General features: G+C 37.7%; 1 protein-coding gene across 4 annotated transcripts in view; it reads left to right on the top strand.

The window, feature by feature from the left end:
* LOC111333659 (potassium voltage-gated channel subfamily KQT member 1) overlaps nt 1-13,923 on the top strand; it is a 14,849-nt gene extending 926 nt beyond the window's left edge. The window contains exons 2-15 of one of the 4 annotated variants that reach the window (XM_022939285.2): nt 2,335-2,437; nt 3,034-3,160; nt 4,000-4,069; nt 4,166-4,262; nt 4,709-4,834; nt 5,370-5,480; nt 6,044-6,139; nt 6,490-6,808; nt 8,775-8,906; nt 9,694-9,745; nt 9,837-9,912; nt 10,710-10,804; nt 11,389-11,417; nt 11,791-13,923. In XM_022939285.2, the coding sequence (XP_022795020.1) occupies nt 2,335-2,437; nt 3,034-3,160; nt 4,000-4,069; nt 4,166-4,262; nt 4,709-4,834; nt 5,370-5,480; nt 6,044-6,139; nt 6,490-6,808; nt 8,775-8,906; nt 9,694-9,745; nt 9,837-9,912; nt 10,710-10,804; nt 11,389-11,417; nt 11,791-12,830 (2,473 nt within the window). In that variant the 3' untranslated portion in view covers nt 12,831-13,923. The remainder of the gene's footprint in view (nt 1-2,334; nt 2,438-3,033; nt 3,161-3,999; nt 4,070-4,165; nt 4,263-4,708; nt 4,835-5,369; nt 5,481-6,043; nt 6,140-6,489; nt 6,809-8,774; nt 8,907-9,693; nt 9,746-9,836; nt 9,913-10,709; nt 10,805-11,388; nt 11,418-11,790) is intronic. The other 3 variants (XM_022939287.2, XM_022939286.2, XM_022939288.2) reach the window with 3 other exon arrangements.
* Nucleotides 13,924-14,303: the final 380 nt, after the last annotated feature.

Here is a 14,303-nt window from a genome sequence, read left to right as displayed (position 1 = left end):
CTTGCAAGTCGAGATAATTTTTTGCTATTAATTAGCCTTGTGTGAGAATTAAAAATCCTCGAATTGCAAATTGTAGCGATCAGATGGGAATGCATTCAAAATATTAAAACGGCACAGAACTTTGATTTACATTACAACGAAGTAGGCCACGTAGAGAGCTAGGCGTGCTTTTTAATAATAAAGCCTACAAACGGAACCTATTTGCACTGGTAAGACTTAAATATTATTATTTTCGTGTCTCGTCAAATTATTCGGGTATGTCTTTTACTGGAATACTGTGAACTATTGTTAATTTTATTTATTTTGTGCTCTCAAGATCAATTCTTGAATCACTTGGAAAGCTTTTTTTGGGCAAAGTACTTGATTAATCCTTAAAATAATTTGGATCGGAACGTTCAAAGCATTTTGTTTTTCTATCGAATACAGAGACCTTATTCAAAATGTATAAAGTTCTCCTGATTTATTACAAATCACTCTCTAATTAACCTCATTTATAATATGCTTTGTGGTTTTCAAGACATGTTGTCGGCGGATAATTTAATTCACACATTATTGTACTTTGAGGCAATTATGTCCTCCTGGATCACATGTTTATCTGTTCTTTCCACTCAATGCAATATTTTTACAATCAACAGCCTTCAATTTTTTTTGCCAAGCTGTTCATGGAGGGATAAAATTACACTGTCCCTAGATGTCAATCAACACTCTACGATTTTCCTCTGAAAACAAAAATAGTGGTTACATTTGCATATGCCAAGGCTAAATATCTCTCAAATTTTTATCAGGGAGAGCTGTTTTTAAAAGCCAATTGTGAATTATTAAGAAGATTCTGTTGCATTATTTGGTCAAAAAGATCGAAAAGGTCAGGTGAAAAAGTACTTTTTTCTCAACAGATTCTGAAATTGGATTGCTCAAATTTTTTGGCTCAAGACCCTTGCTGGGTATGTTTGGCAACCAGGAAAAACACAAAATAGACCACACAAAAGACTGTTGATATATTTTCCTAAATTGTGAAGTCAGCATTGGAACCACTGACCATTTCAAAGAAAATACATCAGGGCAGGGATTCTCTTTTCTTTTCATGTCAGGTTTTGCCAGACAAAACTATTTGAAAGCAGCAAAATATAAAAGAAACTATTTACATTTAAGTGAAAAATATTGTTGCCACATGAGTTTTAGAAGCAGACCAGCTAATTAAATTACCTACTTAAAAACTTTCACATCTTTTTTTTTTTTTTTTTTTTTACCTTGTGGCATTGTTTTCTTTCCATCTCAAATTCTGAGATGTATGTAGTGTTTCCAGTTGATAAGTCTGAAGGGATAAGAATAAAAATCTGTTGACGTAAGAGTGGGTTCATCAACCAAGGTCATCTTAGTAATGCTCTTCAACGTGTCTGTTTGCAGTCTTGATATTACTGTATAAATATGAGAACGTTTTTCTTAAGAGCTATTTCTGTTTTTTCGGTTGTCAAAAATAATAGTTATATAAGGTTGTACTTAGTGTGTGTTGATTCCAGCTTAACTGATATTTGTTTCATGTTGGTTACTTTATTGAAAAAAATTTTCGAAGGCTTTGGCAGTATAACAACCTTTCCATGGTCCTGCAAAGAATCTTCCTATTGATTCACATTAGAGAGTTTGACAGTGCATTGAGGTGTTGATTAAATGACAAATGCTTTAGGTGTGAAAACGATATTTGACCGGGGAAGAGTATAATCTGCTCAAATGGTGTTATCCTTAAACGCTTGTGTTACCTGTTCTATATTTTCATTTGTGGGGTTTACTTTCACAATTAGAGTCAGTACATTTGAGCATGGAATAAAATTGTTCATTTTTGTTTATCATCTCTTTTGCAAAATGGGCCTTCATTAAATAGAATCCTTCTTAAATCAGTTCTCATTTGTCTTATGAATCTCTTTTCATTTTTCATGCATGCTTGTGGTCCAACTGTTTCCCAAAAGATCTGGGAATTTTTAATGGTGAAAAGCACTGGATAGTAGGAGGGTAATCTTCTCATAGTTTTTCTCACAGATTACAGAGCTCTTTTGATCAACCACACTCATGTGAAGTCTTATTTACTTAACTGGTCTGGTTTCAGTATGATATGGAATATTCTTTCACCCTGCTTAAGGAGAAAAATAAACATATCATATAATAACAGATGATGACCTTACAAGTGTATCAAGTAGTTCCTTGGGGCATTTCATCATGATATGTCACTGTGTTGATGTTATGCATCTGCTATGTGTTTTAAAGGTCAAGCAGTCTATTTATTGATTCTGGAGGAAAATTGCAGCACGTATGATTTTCTGAGTGTTCTTGATTTACTTGCAGATTTTTCCTGGTGATTGTAAGTTTGATTTTAAGTGTGCTGAGCACAGTGCGTACAAAAGAAGAAAACTATGAAGAAGTTTTACAGACACCAATTTTAGTAGTGGTGAGTGAATAACAGTGCACAAAATAAGACACAGACTTTGAAAGCTGTGGCATTGATGAGGGGCATGAATTGCTTAAAGTTATTTAAGTCTCTGTGGGGAGTAGGAAAGAATTTTGGCCCCAGAATCTGTGATAAAAGGGGCCAATTTGGTTGGCCTGCATGACGTCCAAGTTTTCATTTTGTATTGCTGGTGTTTTAGGCTTTAATTTAATAATAATAGAGAAAATTTGTGAAGAGTATCATGTAATGTTGTAAACCTTGTCAGTTCCTGTTTTTCATGTGCCTGTTTTTTATTTTATTATCTAAAGTGAACTGTTAGGGAAACCTGAGGATCAGAAGTGATGATGAGGTCATACCCTTTCACTCCTAGATCTCATTAGTGATTCTCCTTATTGTCTGCAATACAATTCTTGTCGTGTTAGTTCTGAGAATTTGGTATTGGATCAACTAATAATCCCCTAATTGATAGTTTTCTTCCTTTCATGATTTGTGTGCTTTGATTCATGAGTTGAGTCGGTAGGCTAAAGAGCACACTTACATGTATCTTTGTAAAGCTTCACTAACCAAAACTAATTTCAATTTTGTTTTATTTACAGGAAATTATTTTAATAGTCATATTTGTAGTAGAGTATTGTATAAGATTTTGGGCAGCTGGCTGTCGAAGTGCTTATGTAGGAATCAAAGGAAGACTGCGCTTTGCTGTGCAGATATATTCTATAATAGGTATGATGTTGATCAATTTTGTACTTTTTCTATTTTTTTTTTTGTGGCATTGTGTTTATATATGGCTTAGATAATAGCATCATGAATGTTGTCCCCATGAAAAACATTGTAAAGGGATGCTTAGAAAATAATGATTTAAGTTGGCACTTGAATGAACTCAAGGATTCAGCTAACTTGACATCATCAGGGATATTATTCCACATGATACAAATTCTGTTAAAAAACTAGTTCTGAAAATGCTGGGTATCATATTGTAATGTAATGTGTTAATGTCTCAGTATGTTAGTCATGTGTCCCATAATGTAAGAGCCAGGCTAATCAATCGTGTATTGATTGTGACATTTCAACTGCTGTATAACTGCTAGTTTTTGTCAGATTATTAGCTTGTGGTCAAGTTACGTTTACTCCTGCAGCAGTAGCACCAGGTCTTACTGGGGCTGCTGCAGTTTTGCAACTCTTCTGTGGATGTCAGTTTGGTTAACTCCTGGTATATCTTGTCTAACATGCTCACAAGCTGCTGCTCTGCTTTCTTCCAACCTCATTGCTAAGAATTTTGTCTCTATTTGTAGTCTTCCATTGGTGAGTCATGTAAGGGTGGTAAGGTGGATGTCAGTCACAGAGTTGCCATAGTTACCTCCTACTTAACTCCTACTTAACTCCTACTTAACCTCCTAGTCACTTCTTAGCACCACAAACCTTAGGGAGGACAGTAGGGGCACTTGTTTGACATTATGGCCATATTGGCACTTTTTTGGTGAAGTTGCTTTTCTTAGGTGCTTATTCAAGGAAATATGCTGTGTGACAATTTTTTATGTTTATTTTTTTATTTTTTGTTGCAGATATGGTAGTCATTATTTCTTCAATTGTCGCTGTGTCCCTAGCTAGTAACACGTCTTCTTCTCCAGTCAGGTATTACTACATTTTTTGCCATTTCTTGTCTTTGAATTTTGTGCCCATTCTTGTGCCCTACTTTGATTACAATGATTTTCTGTTTTTATCTCCCAGGTTACTGAGATTTCTTCCACTCCTTCGGGTTTTGAGATTTGATAGGCAGGGAGGAACATGGAAACTTTTGGGCTCCGTGATCTTTGTTCATCGTCAGGTGGGAATAAAATTAAATTGAATTAAGTTCTCTTGAACCATAAATTATATAATTATTAAACTTTTCACTCTACGATATCACCCATGAATCATGCACAGGAAGTGATCACCTACTTAAGAAGTTCTTGATTGTTAAAAAGGTTCTCCTCATCAGCACCTTAGAAAATGTATAGAGAACAGTATGGAGAATATGCATACTGATGTTAGGCTGAAAAGGTCCTCAGCTAATGTATAGAGAACAGTATGGAGAATATGCATACTGATGTTAGGGTGAAAAGGTCCATAGGCAATGTATAGAGAACAGTATGGAGAATATGCATACTGATGTTAGGCTGAAAAGGTCCATAGGTAATGTATAGAGAACAGTATGGAGAATATGCATATTGATGTTAGGGTGTAAAGAGTAATTAACAGTGATTCTGATGTGATATTTCTCTTTGTTTTCAGGAACTTCTCACAACATTTTATCTTGGTTTTATCAGTTTAATATTTGCATCCTTTGTACTCTACATGGTTGAAAAAGATTCAAATAGTGAATTTGACAGCTGGCCTAGCTCCTTTTGGTGGGGAATTGTAAGTGCACACATGTCAATTGACTAAACTTTTCATGTAATGTCTATCTCTTTGTCTTCCTCTTTACTCCTCTTTCTTACCTTTCTGTCTCACTTGACTCCTTTCCATCTACTCCTAATAACCCTCAGAAGTTTTATAAATTTCCTTCCTTTACTTCCTCTTCTTCCCTTCTTTTCTTGATTATCTCCTACCCTTACACCTCTCCCCTGTTTCTCTGCTCCTCTCTCTTCCTTCTCTTTTCCTTCCTCTCTCCCTCCATCCCCCTCTCTCCCTTTCCTTCCCTTCCCTTCCTTTCCTCCCCCTCCCACTCTTCCTTCTCTTTCTCTCCCTTCCTCTTGTCCTCCCTCCTTTCCTTGCTCCTTCCTCTCCCACCACTCCTCTCCTCCTTCCTTGCTCTCTTCCTTCCACCCTCTATTCTTGACCCTTCCCTTCCTCTCCTCCTCCTTGTACCTCTACCCTTGACTGCACCCTCCCTTGCTTCTCCCTGCCCTCTGCCCCCTAGTAAAGTCAACAATATGATTGGTTAATGTTGCAGGTAACCCTTACAACAGTTGGTTATGGTGACACTGTACCTTCCACTTGGTATGGAAAGTGTTGTGCTGCTCTGTTTTTCATCTCTGGGATTTCCTTTTTTGCTCTTCCTGCTGTAAGTATTTAGAGGTATTACATTGGGTAAATCAAGTAATTTTACCCATTTAACATTAATTGGTGGAATAATCTAAATTTGGTAATATTATAAATAACAATTGAACTACACAGCTATGTGCCTAGAACTTGAGGGAGGGGAAAAATACTGATACAATTGTGATTTTTAGTGATTACTTTACTGCCATTTCTAGTTTCTAAAAATCTCTCACTTCAAATTGAGATTAGGAGCTGAACCTTTTTCATGAAAGTGAGTTTTGTTGGCTCGAGAATAAAAACTATGTATCAAAGGCCTTGTTTTGCTTTGGAGATGTTGGACTTCTAAAACACAGTCTTTATACATTGCAATTTGAGCTTTGTGATACAGTATAATAGGCCTTTTCTGTGTTCCTAATTTGAATGAGGCTGATTGAAAAACCTTGATTGTGAAAGTAAGTTTTGTTTTCTCCAGAATCAAAATCATTTTCTCATTTAAAGTTGTGCAGCAAGCTTTGTTGAAACCAGAGGCACTGAGTTTTAAGAACACTAAGAACATTGCATTTTAATTTTTTCATTGTTTTCTAGGGTATTTTAGGATCAGGATTTGCATTAAAGGTCACACAACAGCAGAGGCAGAAACATTTTCACAGGAGAAGAAGGCCTGCTGCAATTCTCCTTCAGGTATTTATATAATTTTATCATTTTGCTTTAAGATTGATGCCAAGTACCCACTCTAAAAGAAGTCCTGCAATTCTTCCTTGTGGCTAACCATTGAACACCTCTGGATGGTATTTAACTTTGTAATGGAGGAGACGTGATACTCATTTTAACCCTTTGACAGGGAATGGCCAGCATCTAATTTCTCCTTACGATATCACCCCTGAATCACACATTAAGGAAACAATCACCAACTAAAAAAGTTCTTGATTGCTAAACAAATTCTCCTAGTCAGGAGCTTAGAAAATGGATAGAGAACAGTAAGGTGAATATGCATATTGATTTTAGGTTTGTTCTTCGTCTCTTCTCTGCAGTCATATTGGCGGCTCTTCTGTGCTGATCTTGACTCAAAGTCAGTAGCAACATGGCTGCCGTCAATCTATTACAATCGTCAGCAGCACCTCTTGAAGGCTGTGATGGAGAAAACAGGCACCACAGGTATGGTGGGAGTGGAAGATGATTATCCTCCTCTATCAGATTCTCAACGTAAAAGGAAACGGTCTCTATGGACAAAACAGAAAGGGTTAAGAAGAGAGTCATATGATGTGCAATCCACTAGATCTGATTCACAATTGACTGCTAATTATGACAGGAAGGCTAGCACCTGCAGTGTATTAGACAGTGATTTTATTGGTGAGACACTGTGCCCATTTTTTGACTTTAACCCTTTTGAGCCCAAGAGTACAAAAGCAAACCTTTTCAGAAAAATTCAAGGCACAATTTTTGGCATGCTGTCTTGAGTCAGTCCAGTCTTCAATTTTTTCTAATTAGCAGTGGGTGGCTGAGTCTTTTTGAGTAAGGTGGTGTTGCTCAAATAGCATGCAGTCAAGCCCAGAAAATATTAAAAAACCCAATTTTGCCAAAAAAAAAAAGAAACTTTAAAGTAAACTCTTTGAGCACAAAAATTGCTGCTGCATAGCTGTCATTTGGTTGGTGAGTTTAGCAAGTTATTCTGTGAGATGTCCACAAGAACCAAACTGAAAAATGTCGACTGGCCATGGATCTAACTCAGGAGGAGAAAGGGTTAAAGTTTGTTATTGTCAGACAAAAAAGACAATATTTAGGGCTGGTTTTTGTAAGTGAGGGAGTTGATGAAGAGGCTGTGGAAATGTTGCAGATGATGGCATATATATAAGCATCAAAATATCCTTACTTTGACATCATTTCTCATCTGATTGTTGCATTTAATCCTGCTGCAGTCTGCAAAACATCCAGAAAAGTGTTGTGACAAGTTGTCATCAGCCTTGTTTACCACATGCAGTTAAATCCATGGGGTCTGTTGCCTCACACACTATCAACTGGTTCTTGCAAAAATCAGTTTTAAATCTTGTATGGGCATTATCTATAACTGAGAATCATGTTTGACTCTCTTCACTACTTTGTAACTGATTTCTTTTGGAACTGGAGGTAATAGCCCTACAGACAAGCATTTTGGAAAATTTAAGTGCAGAAGTTCTTTGGAAAACCTAGGGAATGATAGGACTGTGCCAAAAATCTGACGAAAGATGATTTCAATGTTTCTTTAAAAAGTGTATATGTCAGAAAACAATACCCTGCTCAACACTTTCTGCTAGAAGGGGAGTACTTTGTTTTTGGAGATGCTGTCTTTGATATGGCACTTGGAGAATTCAATGAATACAATGAATACACGATTCTAGCTTTTAACAATAAGATAAGTGTAGTAGATATGCTGTTTTTTAATTTTCTCACATTATTTTGTTTATTTTTCCTTTATTAGTAAGAATGCACCAGTGAACTAGCACTTGCACTGTCTTCAGCACTTGCAAGAACTAACATAGCAATCCACTGTTTTACAGAAAGATAGGCACTAGCCAGTATGAAAATATGGGATTCCTGTGGCATGCATGTGTTAACTTAATTCTATGGTTCTAAATCGATTCTAAATTAGGCGAATGAATGATTATTTACTTTGATCAATATAAACAGCTCTGAACATGAAATAACCTCAAAAAGTACATTGTGAATGTTTCAACTGTGAAATCTGAAATACTTTTTTTTAATTGGTAAGCGGTAGGCAGACCTAAAGACAAAAAATAGTAAATATTTTCAAAACTGAAAAAAGGTAAATTTAAAGTTTAGCATATTATTTCTCTTAAAGTAAAAGGTCCACAATTGTTGTGTAAATGAATCTGAATTTGGGAATACTTAAGTCACTCAGATCTTTGAGGCATTTGAAGGTTAAATCGTGGTTATAAACAAAATAACATTTGAGAGTGGTAAAGGCAGAGTATCATTAAAATAGTGACCATTTGTATTACTTTTATTATTTTAAATAAGCATGGAAAAGTTTCCATACTCTTTAAATGTAAGGTTTGTCTTAATTTATTACTTGGTACTGTATTTCCTCTGCTAGGGACCCCCCTATTACTTTTCCCCCCTCAACCGCCCCTCAAAAGAGAAGGAACTGTTGGAGGAGGGTTTTCAGTAGTACAGCTCACCTTTAAAAATTAGCGATGCAATCTGTAATTCTTGAATTGACAACAATTAGGTTTACTTTTGGGGGGCCCTCATCGAGGAATTCCAGCTTAATAAACTAACAATAAATTAAAATTTGAAATACAATTCGATCTATCTTCAGCTGAGGGTACCAGGTCGAAATTCGGATCCGTGACTAGCCATGACGCTATAGTCACGATGCTGTCGTCACATAACGTTCAGTGTTCAGTTGTTCACTCCAGAAAGCAATCAATTGCACCTTTGATTTGGGGCGGTAAGTGATTGACAGTGATTGACAGTTGATGGATAATGATTAACGTTTTGATCGATAGTCATCTCGGAGTTTCTAAACTTGCCTTTTGTCGTAATAGTAAAATGGAGGAATTTAAAAAAAAATTAATGGATGTAAACGTGCTGTTTGAAACGCGTAGTGATCTATTAACTGACCTTAAAAATTTTTTGAATTCTATATATTATTTTCCACTTAAAAGAGACCTTGCAGTGAGTGCTTAATTTGACACAAAACGTCCATAACGCCCTTGTATAAAGTCAAAAATTGAGTGTTACATGACATTTAAATGTATACTTTCTTACGTCATAGCTGAATTCAAGGACGATGAACTTGTCTATTTGTCTTGTTTTGAAGGAAAGTTTAACCTCTAATCAAATAATTTGTACATAAACAGTTAAAATATTGTAACTTAATGGAGAGATATCGCCTCTGTCAGGTGGGTCGGTAAGCTTTGTATTTACTAACCATGCGCAGGAAGCATGAACCGATTATGCAGTATATTGGTCGCACGAGGTAAATCCATGATTCACTCTGATAACGTAATCTTCAGAAATTTGTCATGATTAGTTGGTATTAATTCGCAGATATTAAAAACTGGGACAACCAATGAGAGATTAATAACACACACTTCATTTGTAAGGAACTGTGGGTGCAGTTTTCGACGTTACTCGGGCATTAAAGCATTTGAGCACAGACAATTATTGATGAAAAAATATTTCCCTTCAGTTTTTTTTGACTAATGTATGCATTATCGTCTACGATATTGCAGATGAAAATGCACTTTTGGCTTTACAGACAGATGGGGAACGACCGTGTATCGAGTAAGCGTTTTTCTTTGTGAAATTTTTATTAAGACATCTACGGATTAAATGGGGTTTTTCAAATCTCAACTGAAATGACTTCCTTCAACAGGTTGACAAATGCTCAAAAGTTGGCGATCCGTCTCATTCGAATTTTAAAGCTCAGAGTTGCAATTAGGAAATTCAAGGTGAGAGAATCCTGATTGTGTTGTTCGTCTTTCGCTAAATCAGTAAGATAAACCTTTGAAATAATTCTACAGAAGAATTATCTTAGGTTATTCACATAGACTTTCCCAAAAACTGTTGCTAGGAGTAGCTCAGAGTTACAACTTGGGAAGTTTAAGGCGAGGGAAACGAAACTCTAGTTCCTCTGAAGATGAATTTGTAAGATAAGAAGAAACCTTCAAAATTGTCCACAAAGTAAATTTTCTGTGGTGTTTCAAATATAACGTTGTGGCAACGTTAAAATCTTTACGGACGTGGCGGGTAAACAATTTATGTCTACGAGTTCTCGAGCCATGTTCCCAAGCAAACTTTCTGGAATTCCCTAACAAATGTATGGAGGTATGTGTAGCTTTACAGGGAATTGGGATGAATTTTCTCGTTAGGAAGTGGGAGAGAACAAACCTCAACAACAGGAAGAAAACAACATAGTTGGATGTTTAGCGCGCTTCTCGATTTAGTTTCGTTAAACCAAAACCAAAGTAATCTTAACAGCCAATCAGAAGGCAGGAAAATACCTCTAAGAGCCAATGAAAACTCAAAGGAAAACTAACCAAATCTCCTAAACTGCGGGATAACACGGGCGACTAAGTCGTGATTGATTTTAGTTTTGCATCTGATTGGTTGAGAGAAAGGGGCGAGTTTTCTGGACCAATCACAGAGAGAAAGTAACGTAAAAACAAAGCTATCCCGGATTCCTCTCGACGGTCAGTTGAAAGTTGTTTTAACTTATTATCTTTCCTTTCCTTGTTGGTTTGTGCAGGAGGCCAGGAGACCATATGATGTTAAAGATGTGATTGAACAATACTCAACAGGCCACGTGGAAATGTTAGCAAGAATTAAAAGTCTCCAGGCTAAGTAAGGGCAAAACTAATCCGTGGTTCTAGAGTCTTATTTCATATTCAGTCATGGTAGGTTTAAGCGAAAGAGAGAAAATTTAACTGCGCGGTTTCAAGGAATCTTGTGAGAAGGTTTCAGGTGACATGATGCGGAGCCAGGGATCAATAAGTGTCCGTGTCCAACATAACCAATCAGAACTCGAAGCAAATACACGTTGCAAGCACTCCAAGCGGGGTAAAATGCTTGCACAATAGTCGTGATTGATTTTGATTGGTCCTGGAAGTTATGCCTGTTTTCTTTGAGCCATTCAACGAGCGATGTTCAGCGAAACTAAAGCGCATGCAAGTTTCTTATAAAAAGTTGTGTAAGCTGTCCTCTATCTTTTTTTCCCCTTCAATTAGTCAATCGTTGGTGTTTTAGACGTCTAATATTCGTGTCATTATATTCCCAATGACTATTTGCTTATAAAGCAAATATATGTGTAGTTCATTCAAGTGCGATTCAGTTTTTTTGATGAAAAGCCGCAGATAGTTTGTTGGAAAATCTAATGTGATAGTCGTTTGTATGTGGAGTAACCTGTGGCTTCCTATTGATTACTCTAGGATGGATAAATCTCACAGGAGTGAAGGAGGTAGGTGATCAGGTCATTACATGGTGACCTAACATATCAAATTGCTCATCGTCTAAAGAAACATGTATCTTATGGTGACCTGCAGATGTTTGAAAACTCAAACACTGAGAGTCTCTAGTTGAAAACGAGAGTGACAGCCTTGCATGGGTTAATTTTGGATCTGATTGAGAAAGTAGCGCGTTTTCACAGAACTAAGTGAAGCGAAACCATTGCAATCCCTTGTTGCATTCGACTTTTCGATGAAATTATTTTACCAGTTAGTGTAGGGAGAGGGAGGGACACTGACACTGATATATTAATGCTTGGGTTGACGAAGTAAGGTAAGCGACGGCTGTTATTATTTGAAAATTTAAAGACTATTTTTTTCTTTCAGATGACGAAGGCTCGGGAAAAGTAGATGTAACCAAAAGACTTTCTAGGGTGGAACATCAAGTGACCATCATAGATTCTAAACTTGAGTTAGTCCTGCAGATGCTACGAAGCATTCAGAACACTCGTGAGTCTCCCTCGGGAGGCAGCAACTCTTACGATTTGAATTTTCGCGATAATGGCGACGGTGTCTCGTCCAGGCGCTCTTCTGTGACCCGCGCGCATTCCGACCCGTTAGATGTTCGGACCCAAATGGTTCCAGGCACACACAACTCTACTACCCACGTGATAAGAACGTCGGATATTCCTTGCGTGACGCTTAGTTATCCTGAATCTTGTCAAAGTTCAGGGTCTCGCCCAGGCTCTCTAAGTTCCACGCAGTCGCAGTCTCAGTCCCTACACGGAAGTCTTTCTGGTGGAGATCAACACCCAAATTTGGACCAGCTAGATGCAACTTACAATAGTGATGCAACTGTGCTGAACGCTTCAGCGTTGTCACGCAATCTTGGTACGGACAAGAGGCAATTGTCAGACGTTACTGAAGCTGATGAGAGCCTTGCGGATTCGAAAGAGACTGTTGGTGGGCTGACTCCCCCGGGACCAATCTCTCAACAAAACTCTACCGCATCTGATACTGATCCCGTTCCGGGGGATGCAGACAACCTTGCTGAACAGAAGGATGAGGAACCAGTATGGGAGAAAAGGGAAATAGGCTTAGAAACTAGACGGCGCAAAAGAAGTCTCTTGAACTTATCAGAATCCGAAACACAAATGTCAGAACATGGAGAGGTTTTACAGGCAGAAGAAAAAGACTCAGATGACTGCGACATTGTGGCGCGATATCGAGAGACACCAGAACAAAGGGACTCTCTCACAGGGGACGGAGACGCTTTACCAAGGGGTGCTCAGGGAGAATTGGAAGGTGTTCCCTCTTCCCCTCAAGCCGTTGAAGAAGGATCCTATGATACATCAGTGAGGTCCGCGCCTACAAGGATGTCCGCAAAACGGCGCCCTCTTGTGAAATCTAACCCTGTTGAGGTTTAGAGTTATCAGAAGCTAAACGTCTCAAAGACTGGCTTGACACTGTGGAATTATGGTCACAGATAGTATAGGATCACGAAAATGTGTCTCCTGGAGTAACCGGTCCAAGAGCGTTTTCAGCATTTTCAGGATCCGAGCTCATTGGGTGAACGAGGGCCCTACGGGGTTCAGTTGCTTGTCATCTTAGAAAACTCTCCTACCCTTGCGGATGTTCTTACATGACGTTTCCGCCTTTTTGGTGTGGTTGGTGTAGTTACTGATCAACTAGTTCAAGATAAGAGTGGTATTTAGTCCTCTGTCCGCGTGCTTTGAACACGAAAAAAACATAATTTGCGAGAAATAGATAGGGCAATATTTGTCTGTCTCCGTTTTTCGTCAAAAAGCCACTGAAAACTAAGTACTGACCCCCCATGCACGAAGTTTAAAGTTTAAAGTAAAAATTAAAACGGTAATGATGGCTTCTACATTGCGCGAACACCATTGGAAATCTTCTTGATGAAAGATTTCTCAGGAAGCTGGACCTCCTTATATGGTGCGATGCTTAATATATATAAAGATTCTTAATTGCATGAGGATAGAGTTTGTGGATAAGTAAAAAGTAATTTAATAACATAGGCGTGATACTGAAGTCAGTTCGTTGCTGACAGAAGCTGAGATCTTTGATCTAAATAGATGTGATAAATTCGCCGGAAGGTGAATTTATCATGGATCGTCTTCGTTATCTGAGAAATTGCACAGCCACCCCTCCCTTAACCCAACATTAACCCAAACTTGTTATTAGTTGACTGTGGTTGAGTTGGGTTAGGGGTGGGGTGGGTAGGCAGTTGTTCAAATACTTTTATCATCAGCAGAGTATAATGTATTTGAACACGAGGTTGGCTTTTACCAAGAGAGAATAATTTTCTTCTGTGTTTACTAATTATGAAACATGATTATTTAAGTCTCGGATAAGTGTTTTCAAATATTGCTGTTTTATCGACATTACTGAGAATTTTCTCGTTAAAGGTGTATTTTTATATTTGAAGAAAAACTGATCTGTGTGACAGCTAGAGTAATGTACAGTTTGATAAAAGGAAAAAGTCATGATAATGCTTGACTTGGAGGTGTGTTATCTCGACTGCTCTCTCTTGTTTGTGATAAAGGGGGGAGGTTTCCGAAGGAACTGTGGTACTGCGTCAGTGGGGGAGAATAACAAGGTAATTTTGGTTTTATCAACTGAGTTGATAATGTAAATTTGTAACGAGTTTAATCACTGACGTTTTGAGCGTTAGTCTTTCATTAGGGCAGGTGTTATTACATGGGACAAGCAAGGTTAACCAAAAGCATGAACTGATATCCAAACATTTCACCCAGTCTTCCGCTTAAGGATGTATTTGCCATTTGTGATTAGGATTAGGGACATTGAATTCTTCTCCAGGTCTAAGCATCGAACAAGTTAGTATCCACTCAAGATGCATGCAACAGGGTTTAAAAAGG

Source organism: Stylophora pistillata, chromosome 2 (assembly GCF_964205215.1).
Source record: "Stylophora pistillata chromosome 2, jaStyPist1.2, whole genome shotgun sequence".
Classification (NCBI taxonomy): Eukaryota; Metazoa; Cnidaria; class Anthozoa; order Scleractinia; family Pocilloporidae; genus Stylophora; species Stylophora pistillata.
The sequence above is the reverse complement of the archived record's forward strand: the minus strand, read 5'-3'. Positions and strand labels throughout refer to the sequence as shown.